The 26,189-nt window shown below is 42.4% G+C and overlaps 1 protein-coding gene across 1 annotated transcript; it reads right to left on the bottom strand.

Annotated features, from left to right (window-relative positions):
• Positions 1-7,946: 7,946 nt before the first annotated feature.
• slc25a4 (solute carrier family 25 member 4) lies at positions 7,947-15,961 on the bottom strand. The gene is made up of 4 exons (XM_068028786.1): positions 15,769-15,961; positions 12,601-13,087; positions 11,403-11,543; positions 7,947-8,563 (listed from the first exon to the last, which is right to left on the bottom strand). The coding sequence occupies exons 1-4, from the start codon at positions 15,877-15,879 to the stop codon at positions 8,406-8,408; spliced, it is 897 nt and encodes a 298-aa protein (XP_067884887.1). The 5' UTR covers positions 15,880-15,961; the 3' UTR covers positions 7,947-8,405.
• Positions 15,962-26,189: the final 10,228 nt, after the last annotated feature.

Raw genomic sequence — 26,189 nt, 5'->3', positions numbered from 1 at the left:
CCTGACTAATGTTTCTAAAAGTTTACCCACCACTGATATTAAACTATAGTTAGACCAGTAGCTACTAGGAATGTGATATCAAGATATCAAGAAATGACTGAAGGCACTGGATACGGCAAAGGCTATGGGGCCTGACAATATTCCAGCAATAGTACTGAAGACCTGTGCTCCAGAACTTGCCGCACCCCTAGCCAAGCTGTTCCAGTATAGCTATAATACTGGCATCTACCCGGCAATGTGGAAAATTGCCCAGGTATGTCCTGTATACAAAAAGCAGGACAAGTCCCACCTGGCCAATCACCGCCCCATCAGTCTACTCTCAATCATCAGCAAAGTGATGGAAGGTGTCATCAACAGTGTCATCAAGCAGCACTTGCTTAGCAATAACCTGCTTAGTGATACCCAGTTTGGGTTCCGACAGGGCCACTCAGCTCCTGACCTCATTACAGCCTTGGTTCAAACATGGCAAAAGAGCTGAACTCAAGAGGTGAGGTGAGAGTGACTGCCCTTGACATCAAGGCAGCATTTGACCGGGTACAGCATCAAGGAGCTCCAGCAAAACTGGAGTCAATGGGAATCAGGGGGAAAACTCTCTGCTGGTTAGAGTCATACCTTGCGCAAAGGAAGATGGCTGTGGTTTATTTATTTTTTTATTTAGAGATACAACACTGAAAAAGGCCCTTCGACCCATCAAGTCTGTGCTGTCCATCAACCACCCATTTATACTAATCCTAGATTAATCCATTACCCTCTCACATCCCTCATCATCCAAGGAGCCCTGGCTTTGGTTCGCTTAACTTTCACCCTTGTCAGAATGTACCTAGCCTATACCTGAAACATCTCCTCCCTAAAGCTCACCCATTACCATTTTTCCTGTCAGTTTTTGGTTCCATTTTAACCTAGCTAGATTCCTTCTTATCCCATTAAAGTTAGTCCTCTTCCAATTTAGAAGCTCTACTTTAGATTGTTCCTTGCTCTTGTTCATTACTAATCTAAACCTTATGATATGATGATCACTCTTTCACAAGTGCTCCCCCACAGACACTTGGTCCATTTGGCCCACCTCATTTCCCAGCACCAGATCCAGCAACGCCTCCTTCCTAGTTGAACTGAAAACATGCGGGTTAAGGAAGTTCTCCTGAACACATTTCAAAATTCCTCCCCCTCTTTACCCTTGACTCTAACATTATCCCAAATGATATTTGGGTAATTAAAGTCCTCCAATACCATCATGCCATAGTTCTCACACATCTCTGCGATTTCCCTTCAGATTTGTTCCTCTATCTCTCTCTCTCTCTCTAGTAGCGTGATCAAACACTTTTTGCTTCTGAACTGTAACCAAATAAATTCTGTCTTTGGTCCCTCAAGGACATCTCTCTTTCCAACACTGTAATGTCTTTCCTAATCAGTACTGTCTTCCCACCTCCCTTTTTCCTTTCCTATCATACAAACATACGAATTAGGAGCTTGAGTAGGCCACTCGGCCCCTCAAGCCTGCTCCGCCATTCAATAGATCATGGTTGATCTGATTGTAACCTCAACTCCACATCCCTGCCTACCCTCAATAACCTTTCACCCCCTTGCTTATCAAAAATCTATCTACCTCTGCCTTAAAAATATTCAAAGACTCTGTTTCCACCGCCTTTTGAGGAAGAGAGTTCCAAAGACTCACAACCCTCAGAGAAAAAAATTCTCTTCATTTCTGACTTAAATGGACGAGACCTTATTTCTAAACAGTGACCCCTAGTTCTAGATTGTCCTACAAGGGGAAACATCCTTTCCACATCCACCCTTTCAAGACCCCTCAGAATCTTACTCTTCTGAATGCCAGCGAATACAGGCCTAGCCTGTTCAACCTTTCGTCATAAGACAACCTGCCTATTCCAGGTATTAGTCTAGTAAACCTTCTCTGAACTGCTTCTAATGCATTTACATCCTTCCTTAAATAAGGAGACCAATACTGTGTACAGTACCCCAGATGTGGTCTCACCAATGCCCTGTAGCTGAAGCATAACTTCCCTACTTTGTTATTCAATTCCCCTCGCAATAAATTATAACATTCTATTAGCTTTCTTAATTACTTGCTGTACCTGCATACTAACCTTATGTGATTCGTGCACTAGGACTCCCAGATCCCTCTGCATCTCAGAGCTCTGCAATCTCTCACCATTTAGATGATATGCTTTTTTATTCTTCTTGCCAAAATGGACAATTTCACATTTTCCCACATTATACTCCATTTACCAGAAATTTGCCCATTCACTGAACCTATCTATATACCTTTGTAGCCTCCTTATATCCTCTTCACAATTTACTTTCCTACCTATCTTTGTGTCCTCAGCAAATTTAGCAATCATTCCTTCAGTCCCTTCATCCAAGTCATTTATATAAATGGTAAAAGGTTGACTCCCCAGCACTGATCCCTGTGGCACACCACTGGTTACATCTTGCCAACCAGAAAATGACCCATTTATACCTACTCTCTGTTTCCTGTTAGCTAGCCAATCTTCTATCCATGCCAATATGTTACCCCCCACACCATGAGCTTATATTTTCTGCAACAACCTTTGATGTGGCACCTTATCAAATGCCTCCTGGAAATCTACGTACAATACATAAACCAGTTCCCCTTTATCCGCAGCACATTGTACTTCTTCATAGAACTCCAAAACATTGGTTAAACATGATTTCTCTTTCACAAAACCATGTTGATTCTGCCTGATTACCTTGAATTTTTCTAACTGCCCTGCTATAACGTCTTTAATAATAGTTTCTAACATTTTGTCTTTGTCAGATGTTAAGCCAACTGGCCTGTAGTTTCCTGCTTTCTGTCTCCCTCCCTTTTTGAATAAAGGAGTTACATTGACTATTTCCAATCTAATGGAACCTTCCCCGAATCTAGGGAATTTTGGAAAATCAAAATGAACAAATCAACTATCTCACTAGCCACTTCTTTTAAGACCCTAAGATGAATTCCTCAGGACCCAGAGACATGTCAACCCACAGCTCCAACAATTTGCTCAGTACCACTTCTCTGGTGATTGTAATTTTCTTGAGTTCCTCCCTGCCTTCCATTTCCTGATTTACAGCTATTTCTGGGATGTTACTTGCATCCTCTGTGGTGCAGACCGATTCAAAATACCTGTTCAATTCATCTGCTATCTCCTTTTTTCCCTTATTAATTCACCAGATTCACTTTGTATAGGACCAGCTCTCACTTTGTTAACTCTTTGTTAACGGATAGTGGGCCCTCCCTTTGGAAATTTTCTTTCTTGTTGGAATGTATCTATTGTGCGTATTCTGAAATATCCATTTAAATGTCTGCCATTGCGTCTCTATTGACCTATCCCTTAACCTATCTTGCCAGTTCACTTTTGCTAGCTCTGCTTTCATGCCCTCATAATTGCCCTTATTTAAGTTTAAAGTACTGGTCTTAGACCCACTCTTCTCTCCCTCAAACTGAATGTAAAATTCAACCATATTATGATCGCTGCTGCCCAGAGGAGCCTTCACTGAGGTCGTTAATCAATCCTATCTCAATGCATAATACCAGGTATAGCCTGCTCTCTGGTTGGCTCCAGAATGTGCAGTTCTCAGAAACTATCCCAAAAACATTCTATGAACTCCTCATCTAGGCTACCTTTGCCCATCTGATCTTTCCAATTTATATGTATATTAAAATCCCCCATGATTATCGCCCTTCTGACAAGCACCCATTATTTCTTCCTTTATACCCCGTCCTACCCTGTGGTTACTGTTGGGGGGGCCGGTACACCACTCCTATCTTTTCTGAACACTTTGTATCCTTGAATATTAAACATCCGGTCCTCAACATTTTTAATCCATGTTTCCGTTATGGCCACTACATCATATTCCCACATGACTATTTGTGCTTGTAGCTCACCAACGTTATTCAGCACACTTAGTGCATTTACGTACATGCATTCTAAACCTGTCCTTGTATTCCTTGTAGTCCTTCTAAGTCTGTTACTATCTAATATGGTACTACTTCCTTTTCTAGTACTATCTAACACTCTCACTCCTTTAAACACCTTATTCTTCTTATCTACTTCTATATACTGGTGCCAATCTCCCTGCCATTTTAGATTAAACCCTTCCCAAACACACTAGTGAACCTCTGCACGAGGACATTGGTCCCAGTCCTAGTGAGGTGCAACTCATCCCTTTTGAATGGCTAGCCCCTGCCCCAGAATTGGTCCCAATGCCCCAAAAATCTGAAGCCATCCCTCCTGCACATGCCTCAAGCCATGTTTGGGTGAGCAAGTTGGCTATCTTCCTATTTCTACTTTCGTTAGCGTGTGGCACTGGGAATAATCCAGAGATTACTGCATGTGAGGTCTAATTTTTAACTTCCTCCCCAGCTCCTGAAAGACAGACACTAAGGCATAAATACCTGGCCTGTCTATGTCGTTGGTATTGACGTGAACCACAACTTTTGGCTCACTCCCTTCCCCCACTGAATATTATGAACTCTTTCTGTGATTTCCTTTACCCTGGCACCAGGGAGGCAACGCAACATGCAGGACTCACAATGACAGTTACAGAAGCGCCTTTCCATCCCCCTATAATGACTGCATTTCTACTCTTTGCTGTTCCCTCCTCTGCAGTCCCTTCCCCATTGGTGCTACGGGCTGGACTGCACCCTTTCATGGTGTTGTCACTCCCAGCAGTCGCCAATGCTGAATTCTGAGTTTAGGGAAGGAATTCCAGAACTTAGGGTCTTGGCAGCGGAAGGCATGGCCACCAATGGTGGAGTGATTAAAATTGGGGATACTCAAAGCCAGAATTGGAGGAGTGCAGATATCTCATGCATTATGGGGTTGGAGGAAGGTACAGAGATAGAGATCGGGAGAGGTGAGGTCACGGAGGGATTTGAAAGCCAGGATGAGAATGTTAAAATTGAGGCGTTGCTTAACTGACAACAACAACAACTGGTATTTATATAGTGCCGCTACCATAATAAAATCCCCCAAAGCGCTTCGCAGGAGCGTTATAAAGCAAAATTTGACACTGAGCCACATAAGGCTGATGGGCACAATCTTGGTCAGAGGTAGATTTTATGGACCAATTTAAAGGTGGAAAGCAAGGTAGAGAGGCAGAGAGAATTGGATTATAGAATCATAGGAAATAGGAGCAGGAGTAGGCCATTTAGCCCATCGAGCCTGCTCTGCTATTGAAATAGATCGTGGCTGATCATCTACCTCTACACAATTTTCCCCCACTATCCCCATATCCTTTGATGTCACTAGTATCCATAAATCTATCAATTTCTGTCTTGAACAGAGAATTCCACAGATTCACCACCACCTGAGTAAAGACATTCCTCTTCATCTCAGTCTTGAATGGCCTGCCCCTTATTCAGAGACTGTGTCCCCTTGTTCTAGACTCTCCAGCCAGAGGAAACATCCTGTCCACATCTACTCTGTCATGCCCTGTAAGAATTTTGTAAGTTTCAATGAGATCATCTCTCATTCTTCAAAACTAGAGAATACAGGCCCAGTTTCTGCAATCTCTTCTCATAAGACAATCCTGCTATCCCAGGGATTAGTCTGGTGAACCTCTGTTGCACTCCTTCTATGGCAAGTATATCCTTCCTTAGATAAGGAGACCAAAACTGTACATAGTACTCTAGGTGCGGTTTCACCAATGCTTTATACAATTGCAGCAAGGCATCTTTACTCCTGTACTCAAATCCCCTTGGGGAGGGAAGTGCAGAGCTTAGGGGATAGACACCAAGGTTGCAAACAGTATGGTTTAGTCTCAGACAGTTGCCAGGGAGAGGGATGCAGTGGCTAGGGAATGAAGTTTGTAGCGGGAACCGAAGACAATGGCTTCATTCTTCCCAATATTTAATTTAAGGAAATTCCTGCTTAACCAGTATTGGATGTCAAACAAGCAGTCAGATAATTTAGAGACAGTGGAGGGGTTGAGAGTGGTTGTGGTGAGCTAACCAGGGGCTAATATAGGTCAACGAACACAGGGGTGATGAATGATTGGGAAGTAGTGAGAGTTAGGACACAGGCAGCAGAACTTTGGATGACCCCAGGTTTACAGAGAGTAGAAAGTGGGAGGCCAGCCAGGACTGTGTTGGAATAGTCAAGTCTAGAGGTAACAAAGGCATCGATGGGGGTTTCAGCAGGGACAGAATCTGGCAATGTTACAGAGATGGAAATAGTCAGTTTTAGTGATGATAAGGATATGTGCTTGGAAGGTCATCTTGAGGTCCAATGTGACACCCAGGTTGTGAACGTTCTGGTTCAGCCTCAGAAAGTTACCAGATAGAGGGGGAGCACTCAGCAAGTTGAACCTGTCAGTGTGAAGGCTTAACTGAATCATGGGCTGCTTTAGATCACATTTGTAAGACGGTAAATGGCTCTCGTTTGCCCTTTAGCTTTACTCCCAACTCACTGCCATTGAAGTAGGCCATTAAGCTCCATGAATCTGTTCCGCCATTTATTTAGATCATGGTTGATCTGTAGCTTAACTTCAATTAACTGCCTTTGTTCCATATCCATTGATACTCTCACTCAATAAAATTGATCGACCTCAGAGTTGGAGCTTTCATTCACCCCAACCTCCACACCTTTTGGGGAATCAATTTTCAGACTTCCAGTATCCTTTGTGTGAAATGTGCTTCCTGATTTTACTCCTAAATTACTTAGCTCTAATTTTAGTGTTATGCCTCCTTGTTCTGGATTCCCAACCAGAGGAAGTGGTTTCTCTATCTAGCATATTAAATGTTTTAATAATTTTAAGTGCTTGAATTAGATCACCCCTCAATCTCATATACTTGAGGGAATACAGCCATGTTTATCCAACCTGTTGGCATGATTTAACACTTTATAGCAGGAGTGCAGCAAAGGTTTACCAGACTGATTCCTGGGATGATGGGACTGACGTATGAGGAGAGATTGAGTCGGTTAGGATTATATTCGCTGGAGTTCAGAAGAGTGAGGGGGGATCTCATAGAAACCAATAAAATTCTAACAGGCCTTGACAGGGTAGATGCAGGAAGGATGTTCCCGATGGTGGGGGAGTCGAGAACCAGGGGGTCATAGTCTAAGGATATGGGATAAAACTTTCAGGACTGAGATGTGGAGAAATTTCTTCACCCAGAGAGTGGTGAGCCTGTGGAATTCGCTACCACAGAAAGCAGTTGAGGCCAAAACATTGTACGTTTTCAAGAAGGAGTTAGATATAGCTCTTGGGGAAAAAGGGATCAAAGGATATGGGGGGAAAGCAGGAACAGGTTACTGAGTTGAATGATCAGCCATGATCATAATGAATGGCAGAGCAGGCTCAAAGGGCCAAATGGCCTACTCCTGCTCCTATTTTCTATGTTTCTATGTTTAAGCCCTGTTATTATTCTGGTGAATGTGCGTTGCACATATTCAAAGACCAATATATCTATCCTGAGGTCTGGCACCCAAAGCTGAACGCAATAGGCCAGATGCCATCTAACTAAGGCTCAGCAGCATCACTTCCTCACTTTTGATTTCCAACTCCCTTGTGATAAAGGCCAATAGTTGGCTTGGTGCCGTAATTTTCACAACTTCCTTTTGTTATTGCCTGAGTCAGGAATAAGTGAAAAGTTGAATGTAAGTGTTCGACTTAAATGTAACATTTCTTTAAAACACATTCCTGCCTTACCTTGTGAACACTTTCTTGTCCTTCCCATCAGTTATCATATGGCCTTCCACAAAGGCAATATTGATGGTTATCTAGTTTCATTATAAATTGCTCTAACTGTGCTGCAGTAGATGGCTCTACCTCCACCACTCATCATCCAACATTATCCACTCTTTTGCTGATAATTCCATTCTTGATTCATCAGTGAGTACATAAACAGATGTAAGAGCACACACCATGTTCACAACAATATGCATGTTGCAATATAAGCACCAGCTCAATTCGAGACAGGAAGTTTTAATGAAAATTGTATACATTAGGCAGTCTAAATAAATACATTTGATTTAATTAGGACCATAAATACATTTGTTTCGTTAGGATCAATTCTAAACAATGTTCATATCTGTAGTGATTAGAATATAACCATTCCTAGAGTACATGTATTAAATACAGAAATTCATCACCACCCGCAAAAAAACTGGTAAACCCATAAGTAAAATATGTACAGTTTGCATGGGGATAAGGCTATGGAATTTAATACATGACAAACCAAAGAGTAACCGTGACTTCTTAATAATGCATAAATCCCTTTCACATTCTTTATGATTCCCCAACCTGCAACTGCTTTAGTTCAGACATCTGATTCCTCAAAGGTACAGTCACCATTATTAAAACCATTGTTCCTGCTACAGTATATTACAGTTTCTAACTTTGTATAATTTTCAGTGGTGGGAGCGAAGGGATGGTGTAGGACCTTAGACAAATTTCTTGATTTCATCGTACAGTACCAGTACAAAAGCACCACCCATTCCTCTCAATACATTCGACCAGGCACCTTTGAAGAAAGCTTTACCTCCTTCATCTTGTAAAATCTTCTTCCAGCAGTCGATTGTGCCCTTATACATAATATCAGCTGTTAAGACATTACAAAAATAATGTTAGAATGTGTATTATCCACTTACCACAAAATGTACTCTAGTCATTGGCTAAGAAGTATTGGATCCCAATGTTTCTTCTTTCAGCTGAAATAAACTGGCCAGTTTTAGTACATGCAGAACTCTTATCATTGGCACATAAGTAATCTTTGTACCTATATGGTCTTAATATTAGACTTCCTCTTTTTAAGAATACCCAATAATGAATATGAGTACAACCTTATAATTTAATTGAAGAGTCAAACAAGAGAATGTTTTGAATGGTTTATAACCATCACTTGCACATTGTAATTATTTATGTAACTGGCATGCTGATAATCCACTCTTCAACTGACTCTCTCGTATTTTATAATAAATAGTTTTTTTCTTTTTTTAGTGTTGATGGTGAGGCCTAATTGGTTTTAGTTATGGTAGGCAGTGTGCTTATTGCAGATATAATCCATATCCCTCTTTGAAATAAATTATTTTAGCTGTCTATTTCCTATTTTCCTAATTTTCTTAATCTTCCTGCACAACCCTGTTCAAAACGGTGAGCCTGTTCTTAGGTGCCTGATATTGAATCTGTAAAGCCAGCCATTAAGATGTACTCAACAACTAGGATGATTCTCTCTCCCTGTTTCCTGTGGGGAGATGCCTGGCTCAACTAAGGTCAATAACTCACCATCTGGGGAATTGTAGGCACAAATTTATAGCAGAGTCCTTTGGAGCTCCAACATTGTAGCACTCTTTGATGAAAAATGATCATCAAGCATAATATTAATGCTATTAATGCTAGTTTATCAAGAAATAATCTGCAACTGGTCATCAGAATATTTTTTCAAGTATATTAAGAAGCTAAAGTTCAGTAAGGTTCAGAAAAACTTTGTGTTTAGTGTTAAATGCTGTTTAAACACATTTAACAAATGTATCAAATAAAGGTCCTTTGTCATCTTTTGCTAACCCAATGAATGATTTTTTTTTTGTTTTTATTATATAAATGCAACCTGTGGTAATGCTGAGTGGAGAAGATAGAAATAGTAATACTGTTTGTTTTATGATTCTTCACTGAATAATGAGTGTTAAAGACTGAAGTCTAGGTGGTTCAGTGGGTTGAGCTCCAGCTCTTCATCTCTGGTCTGGATTTAAACTCAGCTCAAAATGATGCAATGAAAATTTCCTTTGTCTACTGCCTGTAAGGGACCCCAGTCTGAAATGAGTTTGGGCAGTCTCACTCTTGTTTCTAGTGGGCAAGGGTCCACAGCATTGAGTGGCAATCTAGCCGTGAGAGACTACAGAGCAGCTGGTGCCTGAAGTGGAAAAACATCACATGTGCAATTAGGGTTATTATTAGCACCATTGAAGTACAGCAAAGAAAAAAGACCATTCAGACCATTGTGTCCGTGCCTGCTCTTACTGTGTTGGAGTTGAGATATTCCTGAACAGAGCCACTTATCTATTTCTGCGAGCTCATAAGTTCCCAATGACCTCCTTCTGTGCTGTAAATTTTCTACGGGCTGGATTTTATGTTGGGCGGACGGAAGCTGACCACCGATGTAAAGGTCGGTGGCGAACCCGCTTCCGCCTAACCTGGGGATCCATTCTTCATTTTACAGGACCCCAGGCTTTAATTGTTCCGAGGCAGGACTTATGCCCGCTTGAGGGAGGAAGTCCTATCTCAGTGAGTTGCCGGGGGGAATTGGTCGGGCTCTGGCGAGGCAAGGATGATCGTTTGAGGGGGGGGGGGTGGGGGGGAGGGAGCATGTTGGGTCCTGGGGGTGGTTGGGGAAGCAGGGACGGCCCTCAATCGGGCAACCTATGTCCGATTTTCAGGGGCGCTGAGAGGCCACAAGCTTTTACCTGGCGGCCTTTCCCAGCTCCAGGACACCAGCTTGCCACGCGTAAAATCCGCTAGGAGGTGGGCAAAGGCCCTTAAGTGGCCGTCAATTGGCATTTTAAGGGCCTTGAATGCCCTGGGGTGAGCGGCCCGTTTTTCACCCCCCACCCTACGTAAAGTGGGGCAGGAGCGGGTCGGGAAAGCCTCCCGCTCCATTTACACCAGCACCTCCCCGCCCCTGCACCGCATCATCAGGCTCATTGGGGTGGCGTAAAATTCCAGCCTATGTTTCTATGTTTCAAACAAGGTAAAGCATGTTGAGATACATGATTAGATTTCTCAGGAACATCTTTTGGTATTGTGTTACTAGTGAGAGTTACATGTTGCAACCATGATCCTCAAGCAGCAATTTCCTAATCTTGATCATGGAAGAAAGCAGTGAACTAAAATGAACCATATCCCTACAGCAGGGTGAAAGAAACTTAGAAGATATTGTGCAAGGAGAATGGTATGGGGAGAGGAGTGAGAAGGAAGTACATTCTAAAACATAGGAGAAATGAAAATACATATGGGTCATCCGTCAAGAAAGCAACATATCAGGAATAAATAAAGACTTTTGCATTAAAGGTAAGGGGGTTTCTTCTTCCAGTAACATGAATGCGGTAGTATATGTCTGAATTAGATTTGTTTTGGGACTCAACTGTTGTGGGTTTCAATCCTAAACTACATGCCACAGGCTGCAGTATAACTCACAGCTTCTGATAGTTCAGTTGAAGAAAGAATGTATAGTGACCTATGATGTCTCTGCGACTGAACAGGATTTGCAGCCTCAAAAGTTGAGAGAAAGTAGCAGTATAACTCGAGTCAATGTGATTGCTAAACCCTCAAAGACCATTTTATTATTCAATCACACCAAAATTATTTAAGGTGTGTGTTATTTAACTTTATTTGCAGGAACTATTTTTCAACAGGTTAACATTGAAGTAATTCAGATTCATACTTACCTTTCGCACGACCTGACTGCATCATCATACGCCGACGGACAGTGTCAAATGGATAGGACACCAGCCCTGCCACTGCTGTCACAGTTTGTGCGATCATCCAACTAATCAGAATGTGCACGTTCTTGGGATCTGGCATCATACCTGATGGTTAAAAAGCCCATACTTGACAACCAGTTCATTAGTTTGTTTTTCATTGATAATTGGTAGACTTGACTGGTTTCTGTGGACACGTTTTTAACAATGGTTAATGACTGATTTTTGCCCTCAACTGGGACAGCGCTAGGGTTGTTTGCCTTTGTGGGAATCACGTTTGATGGGCACAGACAGGTGGAGGAAAAGGCAATTTGTATTCAGTCTCATCCCTCCTTCCTCTGCCAAAAGGATACCACCCGGCTGTACACGCAGCAGGATATTGACCTCTGGGAAATAGACACCCCGGGAACAGACTATCACTGTTTCGTTGTTGGCTTGAGCTCATTATATTTAACTATTTATCTATCCTTCCTCTAGATCTACTCATTAATAGACAGGTTAGCTTTACTCCAATGTGGAAATAAAACAGTATCATAGTGTCCAGCTTGGAGCTAACAGTGTGGAGTGGATTTTATGGCATGGAATAGTTACATTAGATAGGTGATCATAACTTTACAACTAACATTAAACTATAACCCTGCAGGTTACATTGTCTGGTTGTGGAAGGTGGATGTCAGCGAAGATCGATATACATTTATTAAAAGTGATGAAAATCTCAAAACGGTATTTCATCAATATGGAGGGAAGATATTCCTTAATAAACAGATTGAACAATTTCATTTTCAAGAGAACAACACAAGCCTTTCCAATTTAGTTTAAATGTTTGCTTTCATTTGGGACATTTAATAATTCGTTACAACTAGAGGCAAAACTTACATGGTATATTGGTGAGATTGACGAGGTTTTGCTAATGGAAGGAGTCATAACAGGTTGAATACAATGAGTCTTTTTTTTACTAAAAATAATCTCTGAGCTTTAACAAAAAAGTCATCCCTATCTAACAGTTAGGAAACTTCATTTCTTCATTTTTCTGAAGACAATAAATGATTTTAGTGAAGTCCATCTTTCAAATGACATTTTAAACTAAGGTCAATTCACCATTAGTATATATGTATTGAAATATTTCTTGACACATTCGCTGCAATTCCAGCAGCTAGCTCCTCACCTTTAGCAGTGTCATAGATTCCAAAGTATGCAGCACGGTAAATGATGATGCCCTGGACAGAGACATTGAATCCCTGGTACAGCCCTCTGATACCATCTGATTTAAAGATCTTAGTGATGCAGCTGGCGAGGCCAGTGAACTCTCTCTCGTTTAGGGCTTTGCCCACATCAGCTGCCAACCGCGTTCGGGCAAAGTCCAGTGGGTAGACAAAACAGAGTGAGGTGGCTCCAGCTGCTCCTCCCGAGGCCAGGTTCCCGGCAAAGTAACGCCAGAACTGTGTCTTCTTATCGACGCCCCCGAGGAAGATCTGCTTATACTTGTCCTTGAAGGCGAAGTTCAGAGCCTGAGTTGGGAAATATCTGATCACATTGGCCAGGTTCCCACGCCAAAATGATAGAAATCCCTGCTCCTTGGGAATACGGACCACGCAGTCTATGATCCCCTTGTACTGCATTTCTGCTGTAATCTGTTTGCTGGCATGTTGAACCTGAAGTAGTTAACAAAAGTTAAGAAATCATCGTTACTTTAGCTCTATTTGAAGTTTGCTGCTTTGATCCTTCCCCATATTAACTGTCATTACAAAACTGCACTATCAATTAATTAAAATTAATTTGAGGAACATCGAACCGATAGCAGAATGTATGGCTAGATTGGTGAGGACGGAATCCAGGAATATATAGAGAAAGAGAAGAATTTGTATTCATATAACACTTCTCATTACCTCAGGCTGCTCCAAGGTGCTTTATAGCCAATGAAGTAATTTTGATGTGTTGGAATGTGGGGAAACATGCCAGTCAAGTTGGGCACAGCATCGATTTTAGTGATTTTTCTTACATTCCTGCAATCACAAGAATCTGCAAACGTGCTATGAAACGTACTCCTGACCTGACCTGGAATCTTCCTATTTTAAAGAAATCAGAATAGTACTTGTTGCATCTTAATCCATTAAAAACTGTACCTCGGGTCACATTTGGTCTTTATCACAAAGTCAGCCTAAGGCCTGGTCTGGCCAAGAAGTTTCCACATGATTCCCCTCACTCCTAGTTATCAATTCGCATGTACCCAGCGTGCCACTCGCCTCCTAAAGTATGTGATCATTCCCACTGGTTAAAATTAAACACCGAGGTCAAATAGTAAAATGGAAGCTGACCTTCACTGTCACCTTTTAACATTGTCCTTGATTTTGGAGGATAAATATTCTATCAGTATCTCGCCTCTTTACCACGGAATCGTTAACAGTTTTTGGAACCAAAGATGAGAAGACAAATGAACAAAAATAGGACTTGGGGAAAAGTTGGAAAACACCTAAGGCAGTTAACTCCTCACTGGACATATCTGCACAACGACAAAGACTTGTTTAAATCCAGAGGCCATGCTGATGCTGTGCATTTACGCTGGCCAGGCTGCACCTGCAATATTGCATATAGATAACCACAAAGGGAGCAGTTAGTCCTCCGGGCTATTGCAGAGGAACAGTCACCAAGCTGCCCTCCAATGTCAATGGGAAGAGCTATATATATTTTTTAAAAATGTCCGCTGGTCCGTTTCAGTTTAGAAATGAAATTGTCAGAGGATATCTTGTAGAGATACATGACAGTTCAGGGGATAGTGAAAACAATCCCTAAGCAATGCTTTTAGCAATGCCGGGGCAATGGGGAAAGAGAGCGCAGATTCAGGACTATGGAAGGCAAGTTTAGGTCAGAAACTAGGAAATATTTCTTATACACAGAGGGCGCTTAAGAACTGGAACAGTTGCCAGGAAAGGCATTTGAGGCCGGGACACTGGATTAATTTAAGAAACCGCCAGATGATATACCGGGAAGAGAGTAGGATTGACATTCTCAAAGCACAAGACTAAGTGCGCAGCCATTTGGAAGTGACCTAAGAAATAACTAAATCGGCCAATGACCTCTGGGCAATAACTGCTCCGCCATCGGTAAAGGAGCTAAATTTCACTTCTGACAAGAGGGGTTTACAAACTTTAACGGCTAATTCAAAGTGTACAACTATATTCTTCCATTTAGGCACGGGGCCAATTCGCGGATGGACTCAACACCACACAAATGACAAACCAATTTTCATTGAGAAGTTTTTTTGGAACCACAGTATAAACAGGAACGCAGTCCCAGAGACAAATCCTTCTAAAGCAAACGCCAGATCTGCCTGGGTTAATGTTTGTAACAGCCCGAACAGTGCCGAATGAGTTCGAGATTTTGGTGTATTTTCCTTATAATCTGCAATATTCAGCTTTGGGGACTTGTATCATCGATTTTACCAAGCAACAATTCTACAGATGAAATGTTATCCTGTGTGACAAGCAGCTGCCGTCATCTGCCTCCGATCTCAGAGGGGTCGGGTTTAAAGAAGACCCATGCATGATCTTTCTGCTACATCTGCCGCGCAGTTACCGCTGTTTCTGTCTCAATTTAGACCCATGTGATGAGCCGAAATTAGACTCTTTTCCCATCCCGGATTTGATGTTTTAGTAGGGACGCTATATTTGTTTTCATCGATCAGTGCAATACTTTTCAATGACCCTCATGTTTGAAAGGGTTAACATCTCGAGATGAGATACAGTAACTTTCTCTCCTTGTTCAGATAGGCAGCGAAGAGAACGGAAAATCTGTGGCGCTTGAACCCGGAAATCTCAATGGGGTTTAAGGATCCCAAAGACCCTGCAATGTGCACATTAATCCCGCCCAGTTCAGTCACATTTCGATGGGTCCTACCTTCTAAACTGCAATCGTGTCAATCTGGTTTATAACTCCCTATGCAATCCAGCAAGATTAGACCAATGCCCAGCAGCTCAGGGAAATGTCCCAGCAAACTGCTTCTGTCAAAGTTGCACATGATAAACTCAGCGGGATTTACTGGAGTCTATCGTTTGGTTCTAACCCTGAGTCTAAAAACAGACGCTGGAAAATAATCCAGAGTCAATGAGACGCCCATTTCTTTATATAGCCCGTCACTTAGGCCAACTTGGTGCTTTTTACTTGGTCCAGTACTTTTGCAAGTTCTTTGACTTTAAGTCTCTTGGTTTTACGAAACTTTTTGGTGCTGTTACGTTGGGTGAGGCCGTTCATTTCAACCGTATTGCACAATCTCACGGGGTGTTTTACAACTCAAACTTTATTCGGCGTTTTTTTTTTAAAGATCTCCCCCTCTTACCTGCAGCAGCAATTTCACCCTCTCGATGGGCGCCACTGCCGTCTTGGAGATGGCAGCGGCCACCCCGCCGGCCAGAAAGTCCTTGATGAAGCTGAGCGCGTAGTCACTCATCTGGCCTCGTTGAGTAGACCTTTCTGGTGAGGAAGCAGAAGAGAAAGTGCGCGCCCGCTGATATCAGCAACCTCCGGGATACCTGCAGCGGACCAAATGGACCGACTCTGCTCCTTCACACCTAATATAAGCATCTTGTATATCGCGAGAGGGGAAAGAGGGAAAGAGAAACTGCGCGATGGGCTGGAACAGCTGGCATTGGAGCAACTCCATAAATTTCCTGTGTCATAGTTCAGAGAGGGCGCCATGGTTGTCAAAAGAAGATATCAAAGTACATTGGGGACATTTAAAGGGCACATTTGAAAAGGAGCACATTTAAAGAATTGCAATGTCGTGACCCTGGGCTGCAAAAGCCACTTGTTCCACTGGCGATGTTTAATCTGATCAGATATTTAACAATCAATAAAGTTTTTAGAAGTTCTGTTTTTAGAGTTGAACAGTTAACCAAATATTCAAAAATTTATAGATTAAGGGTTAAAAAGTGAACAGATAAGCAGTGTCTGATGAAGTAGTTGGTTTAAGAGGTTTGCTATTTCTTGGAGGTTTTGATTTTAGGGATTAAATTGTGCTTTTCGTCAATTTCATTAGAGAGTTCAGTGTATCCGGGCTTCGGTGCAACTGGGAGTTCGATGCTGTATTCACTTCCCTTTATAAATGCTATACATGGTGTAAAGTTAATAACAGGACTATTTACACCATATGGAGACAGTGCGAGCCTTTGTCAAACGTGCCGTTTCGAACTTGATGAGAAAAAAATATATGGGGACAATGTGCTTGCGATTCCCAGTTCAACCAGTCACAATCAGACGTTTAAATATTGAGATGTGGATACGGGTTAACCACAAAGAAAAAGACTTTGGAAGATTATTGGATTGTAATTTTGGATTTTGAATTTGACTTTGCACTTGTCCTGCAAACCCTGAATGGTATCTGGAGAATGGCCAGTCTGCATTTGGTCCCCTGACTGACCCATCCCCGCAGGGCCTGGTCATATTTCTTTATATGGGTTCGTGAGACTCATTTGGGATGGGTGGACGAAACCTTGATACTTGTGGGCAGAGTATGGATTCCGACAGCCAATTGGAAACGGGAGAATCTGCATTTAGCAGGCGCCTATGCTGGGGTAAAGCGAACACAAAGAATGCACACTTAGAAAAAAAGATTTGCGTGGCTGTGATTTGTAAATCGAGACTTGGTCACAGAGGAGGTGGTACACAGCACTGGAACCTAACATTCTGGAAATGCGAAATTGAATACCTTCAGCAGCAGTAAGGCATTCTCTGTGGAGATTGTGAAACACTGCATCGGAAGGATGAAAAGGTTGTCGTGGAACACATCAAACGCTGCACCTGGCAGTCAGATTTCAAACGTCGTGGGCTTTCGCGGTTAACGTGAAATGCAAGGGAAGCAACTCAGATATCAACAATTAGTCTGCGCCATCTACAAAATAACTGTTTCAGATCGCAATTCCTAAAAAGTTAAGACATTATAATATATTATTATGTTATAAAGTGTCCAAAACCTGTTGCAGCAGTTACGTTTTCGGCAGATCTGATTTCACATGGCAACAGTGTCCAAGAAAGAAAATGACAGTAAAATAGTTGTCAATAACATTGAAAGTGACTTTGACAAAAAGCAGGGTCTAAAGCTCCAACAAGGCGGCGGCAAGATGCGAAGACTGTCAAGGAAGAAGTGTTACCTGGTCAACAATTAACAAAGTGATGAAGCAGATTCTCCCTGATGCCGGAATCTCCTCCAAGGCCATGTAGATGGCGAACAGCTTTGTGACGCTTCCCACCTGAGCCATTGTAACAGAACCCGGGAGATCCAGACCGTCAGATGCCCGGGCCACTGTCCAAGCACGACAGTATCGGAAGGGTCAAAAACTGTGACCAATCCCACCAGCTCCAAGTAAAACTCCACAAAGTCCTGACTAAAAAAACGCAAACCACCCTTTTCTTAAAACTGCACACGTAAACAATTAACGTGCTGACCCGAGTACTATTGGTTTCCACATGTGAATAAAGTCACTAACCTGTTAAAATGGGTAAGAGCAATTTAGCCTGAGCTAATTTTGGGTATCCCAATAGTTAACAAGACAGAAAATAGCCAAGCATAATGCACCTGTAATAATGCGGTTTTTATCTTTCTCGGAAAGCAAACCAGCCAGTTAAGCAACAGAGATGTTGTTAGCACAGCGGTGTAAATCTGAGAGTAATGACACAGTGAAATTCGAGAAAAGTCCGATTTACAGATTTTTGTGGATTGCGTAATGAAGAAATGGGCTGACCCTTTTACAGCGGCCGGGTCGCTGGCAAGTGCGCATTAGAGACACCGGGGTAGGCAATTCATCAGCGAGCATTGCACTTGGGCCTGACAACTGGGGACGTCCAGAGGATGTTCTATGAATTAAGAAAAGGCCCCAAAGTAAGGCAAGAACTCCCATCTGATTGGGCCAGGATTTCCTGGTCAGCAACCTAAGCAGAAGTGTGCTGGAGTTTACCAAAGAAATTCGCACGCCAGTGACTTACGTCGGTTTTATGCCAAAAACGCTAGGTACGAATTTCCATAATTTGCGCCACCCCCCAAGTTACCGTCCTTATCTCATTAGCATAGCCCCGCCTCACCCGGAAGTTGAGGATAGCAGTAAATTCAAGAGGACATACGAGTAGGCTATTCGGCCTTTGGAGCCTGCTGCACCATTTTGTAAGATCTTGGCTGATCTGTTTGTGGACACAATTCCACTTTCTTGCCTACCCCCAATACATTTTGACTCCCTTGTTTCTCAAGAATCTGTCTACCTCTACCTTAAAAAAAATGACTCTGCCTCCACCATCTCTGGGGAAGAAAGTTCCAGAGACTCATGACCCTGTGAGAGAGAAAATTACTCCTCATCTCTGTCTTAAATGGGACACCCCTTATTTTAAAACTGTGCCCCCCTAGTTTTAGTCTCTCCCACAAGGGGAAACATCCTTTCAACATCCACCCTGCCAAGTCCCCTCAGGATCTTACGTGTTTCAATAAGATCACCTCTCATCCTTCTAAACTCCAATGAATACAGAGTCATCCTGTCCAACCTTTCCTTATAAGATAATCCTCTCATTCCCAGGAATCAGTCAAGTGAACCTTCTCTGAACTGCTTCCAATGCAATTACATCCTTTCTTCAGTAAAGAGACCAAAACTGTACACAATACTCTAGTAATGCCCTGTACACCTGTAACAAAACATCTCTATGTTTATATTCCATTTCCCTTGCAATAAATGACAACATTGCATTTGCCTTCTTAATCACTTGCTGCACCTGCATATTAACTTTTTGTGTTTTGTGCACTAGGACACCCAGATCCTTCTGCATCTCAGAGTTCTGCAATATCTCTCCATTTAAATAATATGTTGCTTTTCTATTCTTCTGGCCAAAGTGGACAAGTTCACACTTTCCCACATTATGCTTCAACTGCCAAATCTTTGCCCATTAAGTTAACCTATCTATATCCCTTTGCAAACTCTTTATGTCCTCTTCACAACTTACTTTGTGTCATCAACAAATTTAGCAACCATATATTCTGTCTTTCATCCAAGTCATTGATATCGATTATAAATAATTGAGGCCCCAGCACTGATCCCTGTGGCACTCCACTAGTTACAACTAGCCAACCTGAAAATGACCCCCATTTATGCCTACTCCATTTCCTGTTAGCTAACCAATCCTCTATCCATGCTAATATATGTTACCTCCTATACCATGGGCTCGTATTTTGTTTAGTATTCTTTGATGTGGCACCTTGTCAAATGCCTTCTGGAAATCCAAGTACACCACATCCACAGGTCGCCCTTTATCCACATTGCTTGTTACTTCCTTAAAGAACTCTAATAAATTAGCCAAACACGATTTCCCTTTCACAAAACCATGTTGACTCTAAAATAAAAGCAAAATACTGCAGATGCTGGAAATCTGAAATAAAAACAAAAAGTGCTGGAAATACACAGCAGGTCTGGTAGCATCTGTGGAGAAAGAAGCAGAGTTAATGTTTCAGGTCTGTGACCATTCTGATGAAAGGTCACAGACCTGAAACATTAACTCTGCTTCTTTCTCCACAGATGCTGCCAGACCTGCTTAGTATTTCCAGCACTTTCTGTTTTTATATACCATTATTGACTTTGCCTGACTGGATTCAGATTTTCTAAATGACCTGCTATAACCTCCTTAATAATAGATTCCAGCATTTTCCCTATGACAGATGTTAAGCTAACTGGCCTGTACTTTCCTGTTTTCTGTTTTCCTCCTTTCTTGAATAGTGGAGTTACATTTGTTATATTTCAATCTCATAGGACCTTTCCAGAATCTAGGGAATTTTGGAAAATTAAAACCAATGCATCCACTATCTCAGCAGCCACTTCTTTTAAGACCCTAGGATGAAGTTCATTAGGAACTGGGGACTTGTCAGCTTTTAGTTCTAATAATTTTCTCAGTACCCTTTCTCTGGTGATGGTAATTGTTTTAAGTTCTTCCTTCCCTTTCAACTCTTGATTCACAATTATTTCTGGAATGTTACAGTGAAGATGGATGCAAAAAATCTTTTTAGTTCCTCCACCATTTCCTTATTTTCCATTATTAATTCCCCAGACTCACTCTCTAGAGAATCAACACTCACTTTACTTACTCTTTTCCTTTTTAAATACTTGTAGAAACTCTTACTATTCATTTTTATATTTCTAGCTAGCTTTCTCTCTCATTATTCTTTTAGTCATTCTTTGCTTTTTGTTTACATTCTGTCCAATCTTCTGACCTGCCACTACTCTTCACTGAATTGTACACTTTTTCTTTCAATTTGATATTATCTTTAACTTCCTTCGCTAGCCACAGATGGTGCATCCTTCTCCTAGAGGCTATCTTTCTCACTGGAATGTTTCTTTGCTGAGTGTTATGAAATATCTCCTTTATTGGCTGCCATTACATCTCTAATGACCTATCCCTTTACCTAATTTCCCAGTTTACTTTAGCCAGATCTGTCCTGTAACTCACATAATTGCCCTTATTTAAGTTTAAAACACTAGTCTTAGATCCACTCTTATCCTCAAACTGAATGCGAAATTCAATCATGTTGTGATCACTGCAACCTAGGGTGCCTTTACAATTAGGTCAATAGTTAATCCTGTCTCATTGCACATTATCAGATCTAGAGTAACCTGCTGTCTGGTTGGCTCCAGAACGTGCTGCTCTAAGAAACTGTCCCAAGAACACTCCATGAACTCATCTTCCAGGCTACCTTTGCCAATCTGATTTGTCCAATCTATCTGTAGATTAAAATCACCCATGATTGTCACCGTACATTTCTCACAAGCCCCCATTATTTATTCCTGTATACCCTGTCCTACAGTGTGGTTACTGTAAGGTGGCCTATAAACTACTCCCACAAGTGACTTTCTACCTTTACTATATCTTATCTCTCCCCCAGTTGATTTTGCATCTTGATTTTTAGAACTAATGTCACCCTTAATTAACAGAGCTACCCCTCCACCTTTTCCTAGTTTCCTATCCTTCCAAAATATCATGTACCCTTGCGTATTCAGGTCCCAACCTTTGTCATCTTGAAACCATGTCTCTGTAATGGCTATCAGATCATACATATTTATTTCTATTTGAGCTATCAATTCATTTGTTACGAATGCTATGTGCATTCAAATACAGAGCTGTCTTTTTACGATTTACACAAACTTTAGCCTTAGCTGTTTGCACACTCTTAATTTTGTACATTTTGTCCCTTCCTGCCACGCTCTGATTATTATTTCCCTTTTTGCTACTTTGCTGTCTTGCCTTCTCCTTTCTCTTTAACTTATCATATCTTCTCTCACTTGATCCCTCGCCCCCATTGTTTAGTTTAAAGCCCTCTCTGCTGCCCCAGTCATACAACTTGCCAGAATACTGGTCCCTGCACGGTTCAGGTGAAGAACGCCCCAGCATTACAGCTCCCATTTTCCCCTTGCCAGTGCCCCATGAATCAAAACCCATTTCTCCCACATCAATCTTTGAGCCATGCATTTAACTCTCTAATCTTATTTCCCCTACTCCAATTTTCTTGTGGCTCAAGTAATAATCCAGAGATTATTACCTTTGAGGTTCTGCCTTTTAATTTAGCCCCGAGTTGCTCATACTCTCTATGCAGATCCTCTTTCCTCGTCCTACCTATATCATTGGTACCCACGTGGACCATGAATACTGGATGCTCCCCCTCCCACTGCAAGTTCCTCTGCAGCCCTGAGCAGATGTCCCAAATCCTGGCACCGGTAGGCAAAACAGTCATCTGGACTCTCGCTCATGGCTGCAGAGAACGTTGTCAATCCCCCACTTTATACTGTCTCCCTACTACCACTACTTACTCCCCCCTCTTGAATGGATTCCTGTGCCATGGTGCCATGGTGTCATGGTCAGTTTGCTCATCCACCCTGCAGCCCCATTCTCGTGAATTTTTTCTATACCCTCTCTAATGCCTTAACATACTTCGTAAAGCGTGGTGCACTGAACTGAACGCAATACTACAATTGAGGCCAAACCGGCAATTTCAGGCTGGGCCTCCCCGACGTCGAGGCCCATGGCGGGCCTCTGCTGGAGATATTTTCCGCCACAACCCCTGACATTAAGGGGTCTAAAATTCGCCCCAATGTGTGCAAATTGGCTGCCATGTTTGGATGCATTATAACTATCCTAAATACCTATAAAGATTATCTAATCGTTCATATGTTGCATGTAAAATAAACTGGCTTGTTGGTTTTGCGACACTAGAATGCTTTTGAATCCAATCTCTAAAAAGATAGGAGAATAAATAAAACAGTGCATGCAAGATCATGGTTTCTAGTATATAGAATCAGGTCTGTTACTGTTACTTTCCCTGGGTTATGCTATCCAAAGAAGCCAGAAAATATTTTGTGTAGACTTGTGAATTTGTAACAGATTTCTATTCATTTATTTTGGAGAGCCTAAACTTTGTTTTGACAGTTTAAATCCTTATGGGCTCCAATACATGGCACATAATTGTCAAGGGATGTAAGTGAGAGAATAACATCCTTGGATCTATTTCCCATTATTTGTGCAATAGCAAAACTGGATAAAAACAGAAAGTGCTGTAAATACTCAGCAGGTCAGGCAGCATCCGTGGAGAGAGAAGCAGAATTAATATTTCGGTCTGTGACCTTTCATCAGAACTGGGAAAAGTTAGAAATGTAATAGGTTTTAAGTAGGTCAAATGGTGGGGTTGGAGGGGGCGGGGTGGTGGTGGTGGGGGAAGGTGGAAAAGAACAAAAGGGAAAGTCTGTGATAGGGTGGAAGTTGGGAGGCATTAAATGACAAAAGAATTCATGGGACAGAGTGAAAGGGAGCAGCAATGGGACAAGTAAAGAAACAAAAGATATGTCTAGAAGAGGTGTTAAATGGCAGAATAATGAGTAGCAAAGTGGCCACCCAATCTGCCTTTGGTCTCCCCAGTGTAGGGCACACCGAGCAGCGATTACAGTATACTGGATTGAAAGAAGTACATATAAATCGTTATTTCACCTGGAAGGAATGCTGGGGCCTTGGATAGTGAGAGAGAGAAGGTAAGAAGGTGGGTGTTGCATATCCTGCACTTGCAAAGAAAGGTGCTGTGGGAAGGGGACGAGATGTTGGGAGTGATGGAGGAGTGGACCAGGGTGTCGCAGAGGGAACAGTCCCTTCAGAATGCTGAAAGGGGAAGGGAGGGAAAGGTGCATTTAGTGGTGGCATCATGCTGGAAGTGGCGGAAATGGTGGCAGATGATCATTGAATACGAAGGCTGGTGGGATGGAAAGTGAAGGATGGGGGGGATCCCTATCATGGTGCTGTGAGGGAGGGGAATGGGTGAGGGCAGAAGTGTAGGAAATGGGTCAGATATGGTAGAGGGCCCAGCCAATCACAGTTGGGGAGGGGGGGTGAATGCATCGTTGAGGAAAAAGGAAGACAGATCGGACTTGCTGGTGTGGAAGGTTGCACCATCAGAACAAATGTGACGGAGACGGTAAAACTGGGAGAATGGAATGGAGTCCTTACAGGAAACATGGTGTGGAGTGTAGGCAAGATAGCTGTGAGAGTCCTTGGGTTTATAGTGAATATTTATTAATAGCCTATCTTCAGAAATGGAGACAGAGAAGTCGAAGAAGGAAAGGGAAGAGTCAGCGATGGACCATGTGGAGGTGAGAGAAGAGTGGAAACTGGAAGCAAAGTTGATGAATTTTTCCAGTTCAGGGCAAGAGCAGAAAATGGCACCAATACAGTCATCAATGTACCGGATTCCTGGGCATCCTGTTAGAATCTGACATCCAGTGTTGCTATGGCAGTGGGGTTGGTGGGGGGTGTTTCACTTTTTTCTAACAAACAGAAATCTCATGGTAACTGATTACAGAGTGATCAACGACACAGGCTGGAGAGGGGCGGGAGGGGTGGTGGTGAAATTTAAAACATTTTGAAACTTTCTTCAAAGTTTTACCAGTAGCTAGAGGCTGCTGACATCTCTATGTTGCAGCACGTCTCTGAGGCCTACCACTGCTCAACTCTACCCCCACACTAACCAGACTCCCTCGCAGAGGCTGGGGAACATTGCCTACAATATGTTCATGTTCCCGAGGCTGAAAGATTGTCCAGAGCCAGGGCACGTTTTTGTGATGGGTGGGAGAATCTTCACAATGGATTTGTGCCCCAAATCCACAGAAGTGGAAAATCGACACCAATATATTTGAGTTTAATTGTACCTACTAACTAATTTCCCATGGGCAATCTAAGATAGACCATGCAATCTAAGCTTTGGCACATAGTTGTAATGTTTAGCCTGGACTGTATCATTTACGGCCACAGCTTAGGTAAAATGTCAAAATAGGTCCTGAGGTCAATTATAGGCTAATCATTACTGTTGTTGGAGGTTGCTGTAGAATGGTAGCTGGCTCTGCTCCTTGTTCTCTTGACTTTAACAACCTGTTCAGTTTATCTTAAAGCCAGAAAGCAGTTTAAAATAAGCTGTTTCTTTCCTCTTTTTCATGTACATTTTTGTTAATATTGTTCAGCTATGATTTTTAATGTTCTATACAAAGCATAATGTCTGGAATGTGACATGCTGGCAAAGATTTTGCATTAAAAGAGATATCATTTTCCTTTTTTAAAAAAAATGGTGTTCTTAGAAACACATAAAAGTGGATCAGAATTCATCCATTTCCTGTGCTGTCAAAAGTGGAGTTGAGGGATGGTTCATAATAAAAATGTTACTGTATAAGTCATGTTTTATGTCTAATGTTCCCTCCAATTTTCTCCCATCCTTCTTTTCTTTTTTTCTTTTGGGCCTCCTTATCTCGAGAGACAATGGATACGCGCCTGGAGGTGGTCAGTGGTTTGTGAAGCAGCGCCTGGAGTGGCTATAAAGGCCAATTCTAGAGTGACAGGCTCTTCCACAGGTGAGGCAGAGAAATTTGTTTGTCGGGGCTGTTGCACAGTTGGCTCTCCCCTTGCGCCTCTGTCTTTTTTCCTGCCAACTACTAAGTCTCTTCAACTCGCCACAATTTAGCCCTGTCTTTATGGCTGCCCGCCAGCTCTGGCGAATGCTGGCAACTCACTCCCACGACTTGTGATCAATGTCACACGATTTCATGTCGCGTTTGCAGACGTCTTTATAGCGGAGACATGGACGGCCGGTGGGTCTGATACCAGTGGCGAGCTCACTGTACAATGTGTCTTTGGGGATCCTGCCATCTTCCATGCGGCTCACATGGCCAAGCCATCTCAAGCGCCGCTGACTCAGTAGTGTGTATAAGCTGGGGGTGTTGGCCGCTTCAAGGACTTCTGTGTTGGAGATATAGTCCTGCCACCTGATGCCAAGTATTCTCCGAAGGCAGCGAAGATGGAATGAATTGAGACGTCGCTCTTGGCTGGCATACGTTGTCCAGGCCTCGCTGCCGTAGAGCAAGGTACTGAGGACACAGGCCTGATACACTCGGACTTTTGTGTTCCGTGTCAGTGCGCCATTTTCCCACACTATCTTGGCCATTCTGGACATAGCAGTGGAAGCCTTACCCATGCGCTTGTTGATTTCTGCATCTGGAGACTCCTAAACTAATTGGGGTAGATTTTCATGTACTGGTGAAATTCAGTGTGAAATGGTTCAGATCTGAATTAAATTGTGCAAAAAACTGTAGCGTGCAAAAAGCATACAGTTTCCCCTCATCAGCTTTTTTTGCAGAATTATTCATAGCTCCAGGTGTAACTTTGGCTGTCTACAAGGAGGTAGCTTAATGGCAAGATTGGAAAGTTGCCATT

The sequence above is a fragment of the Heterodontus francisci genome, chromosome 4 (assembly GCF_036365525.1).
Source record: "Heterodontus francisci isolate sHetFra1 chromosome 4, sHetFra1.hap1, whole genome shotgun sequence".
Taxonomy (NCBI): Eukaryota; Metazoa; Chordata; class Chondrichthyes; order Heterodontiformes; family Heterodontidae; genus Heterodontus; species Heterodontus francisci.
The sequence above is the reverse complement of the archived record's forward strand: the minus strand, read 5'-3'. Positions and strand labels throughout refer to the sequence as shown.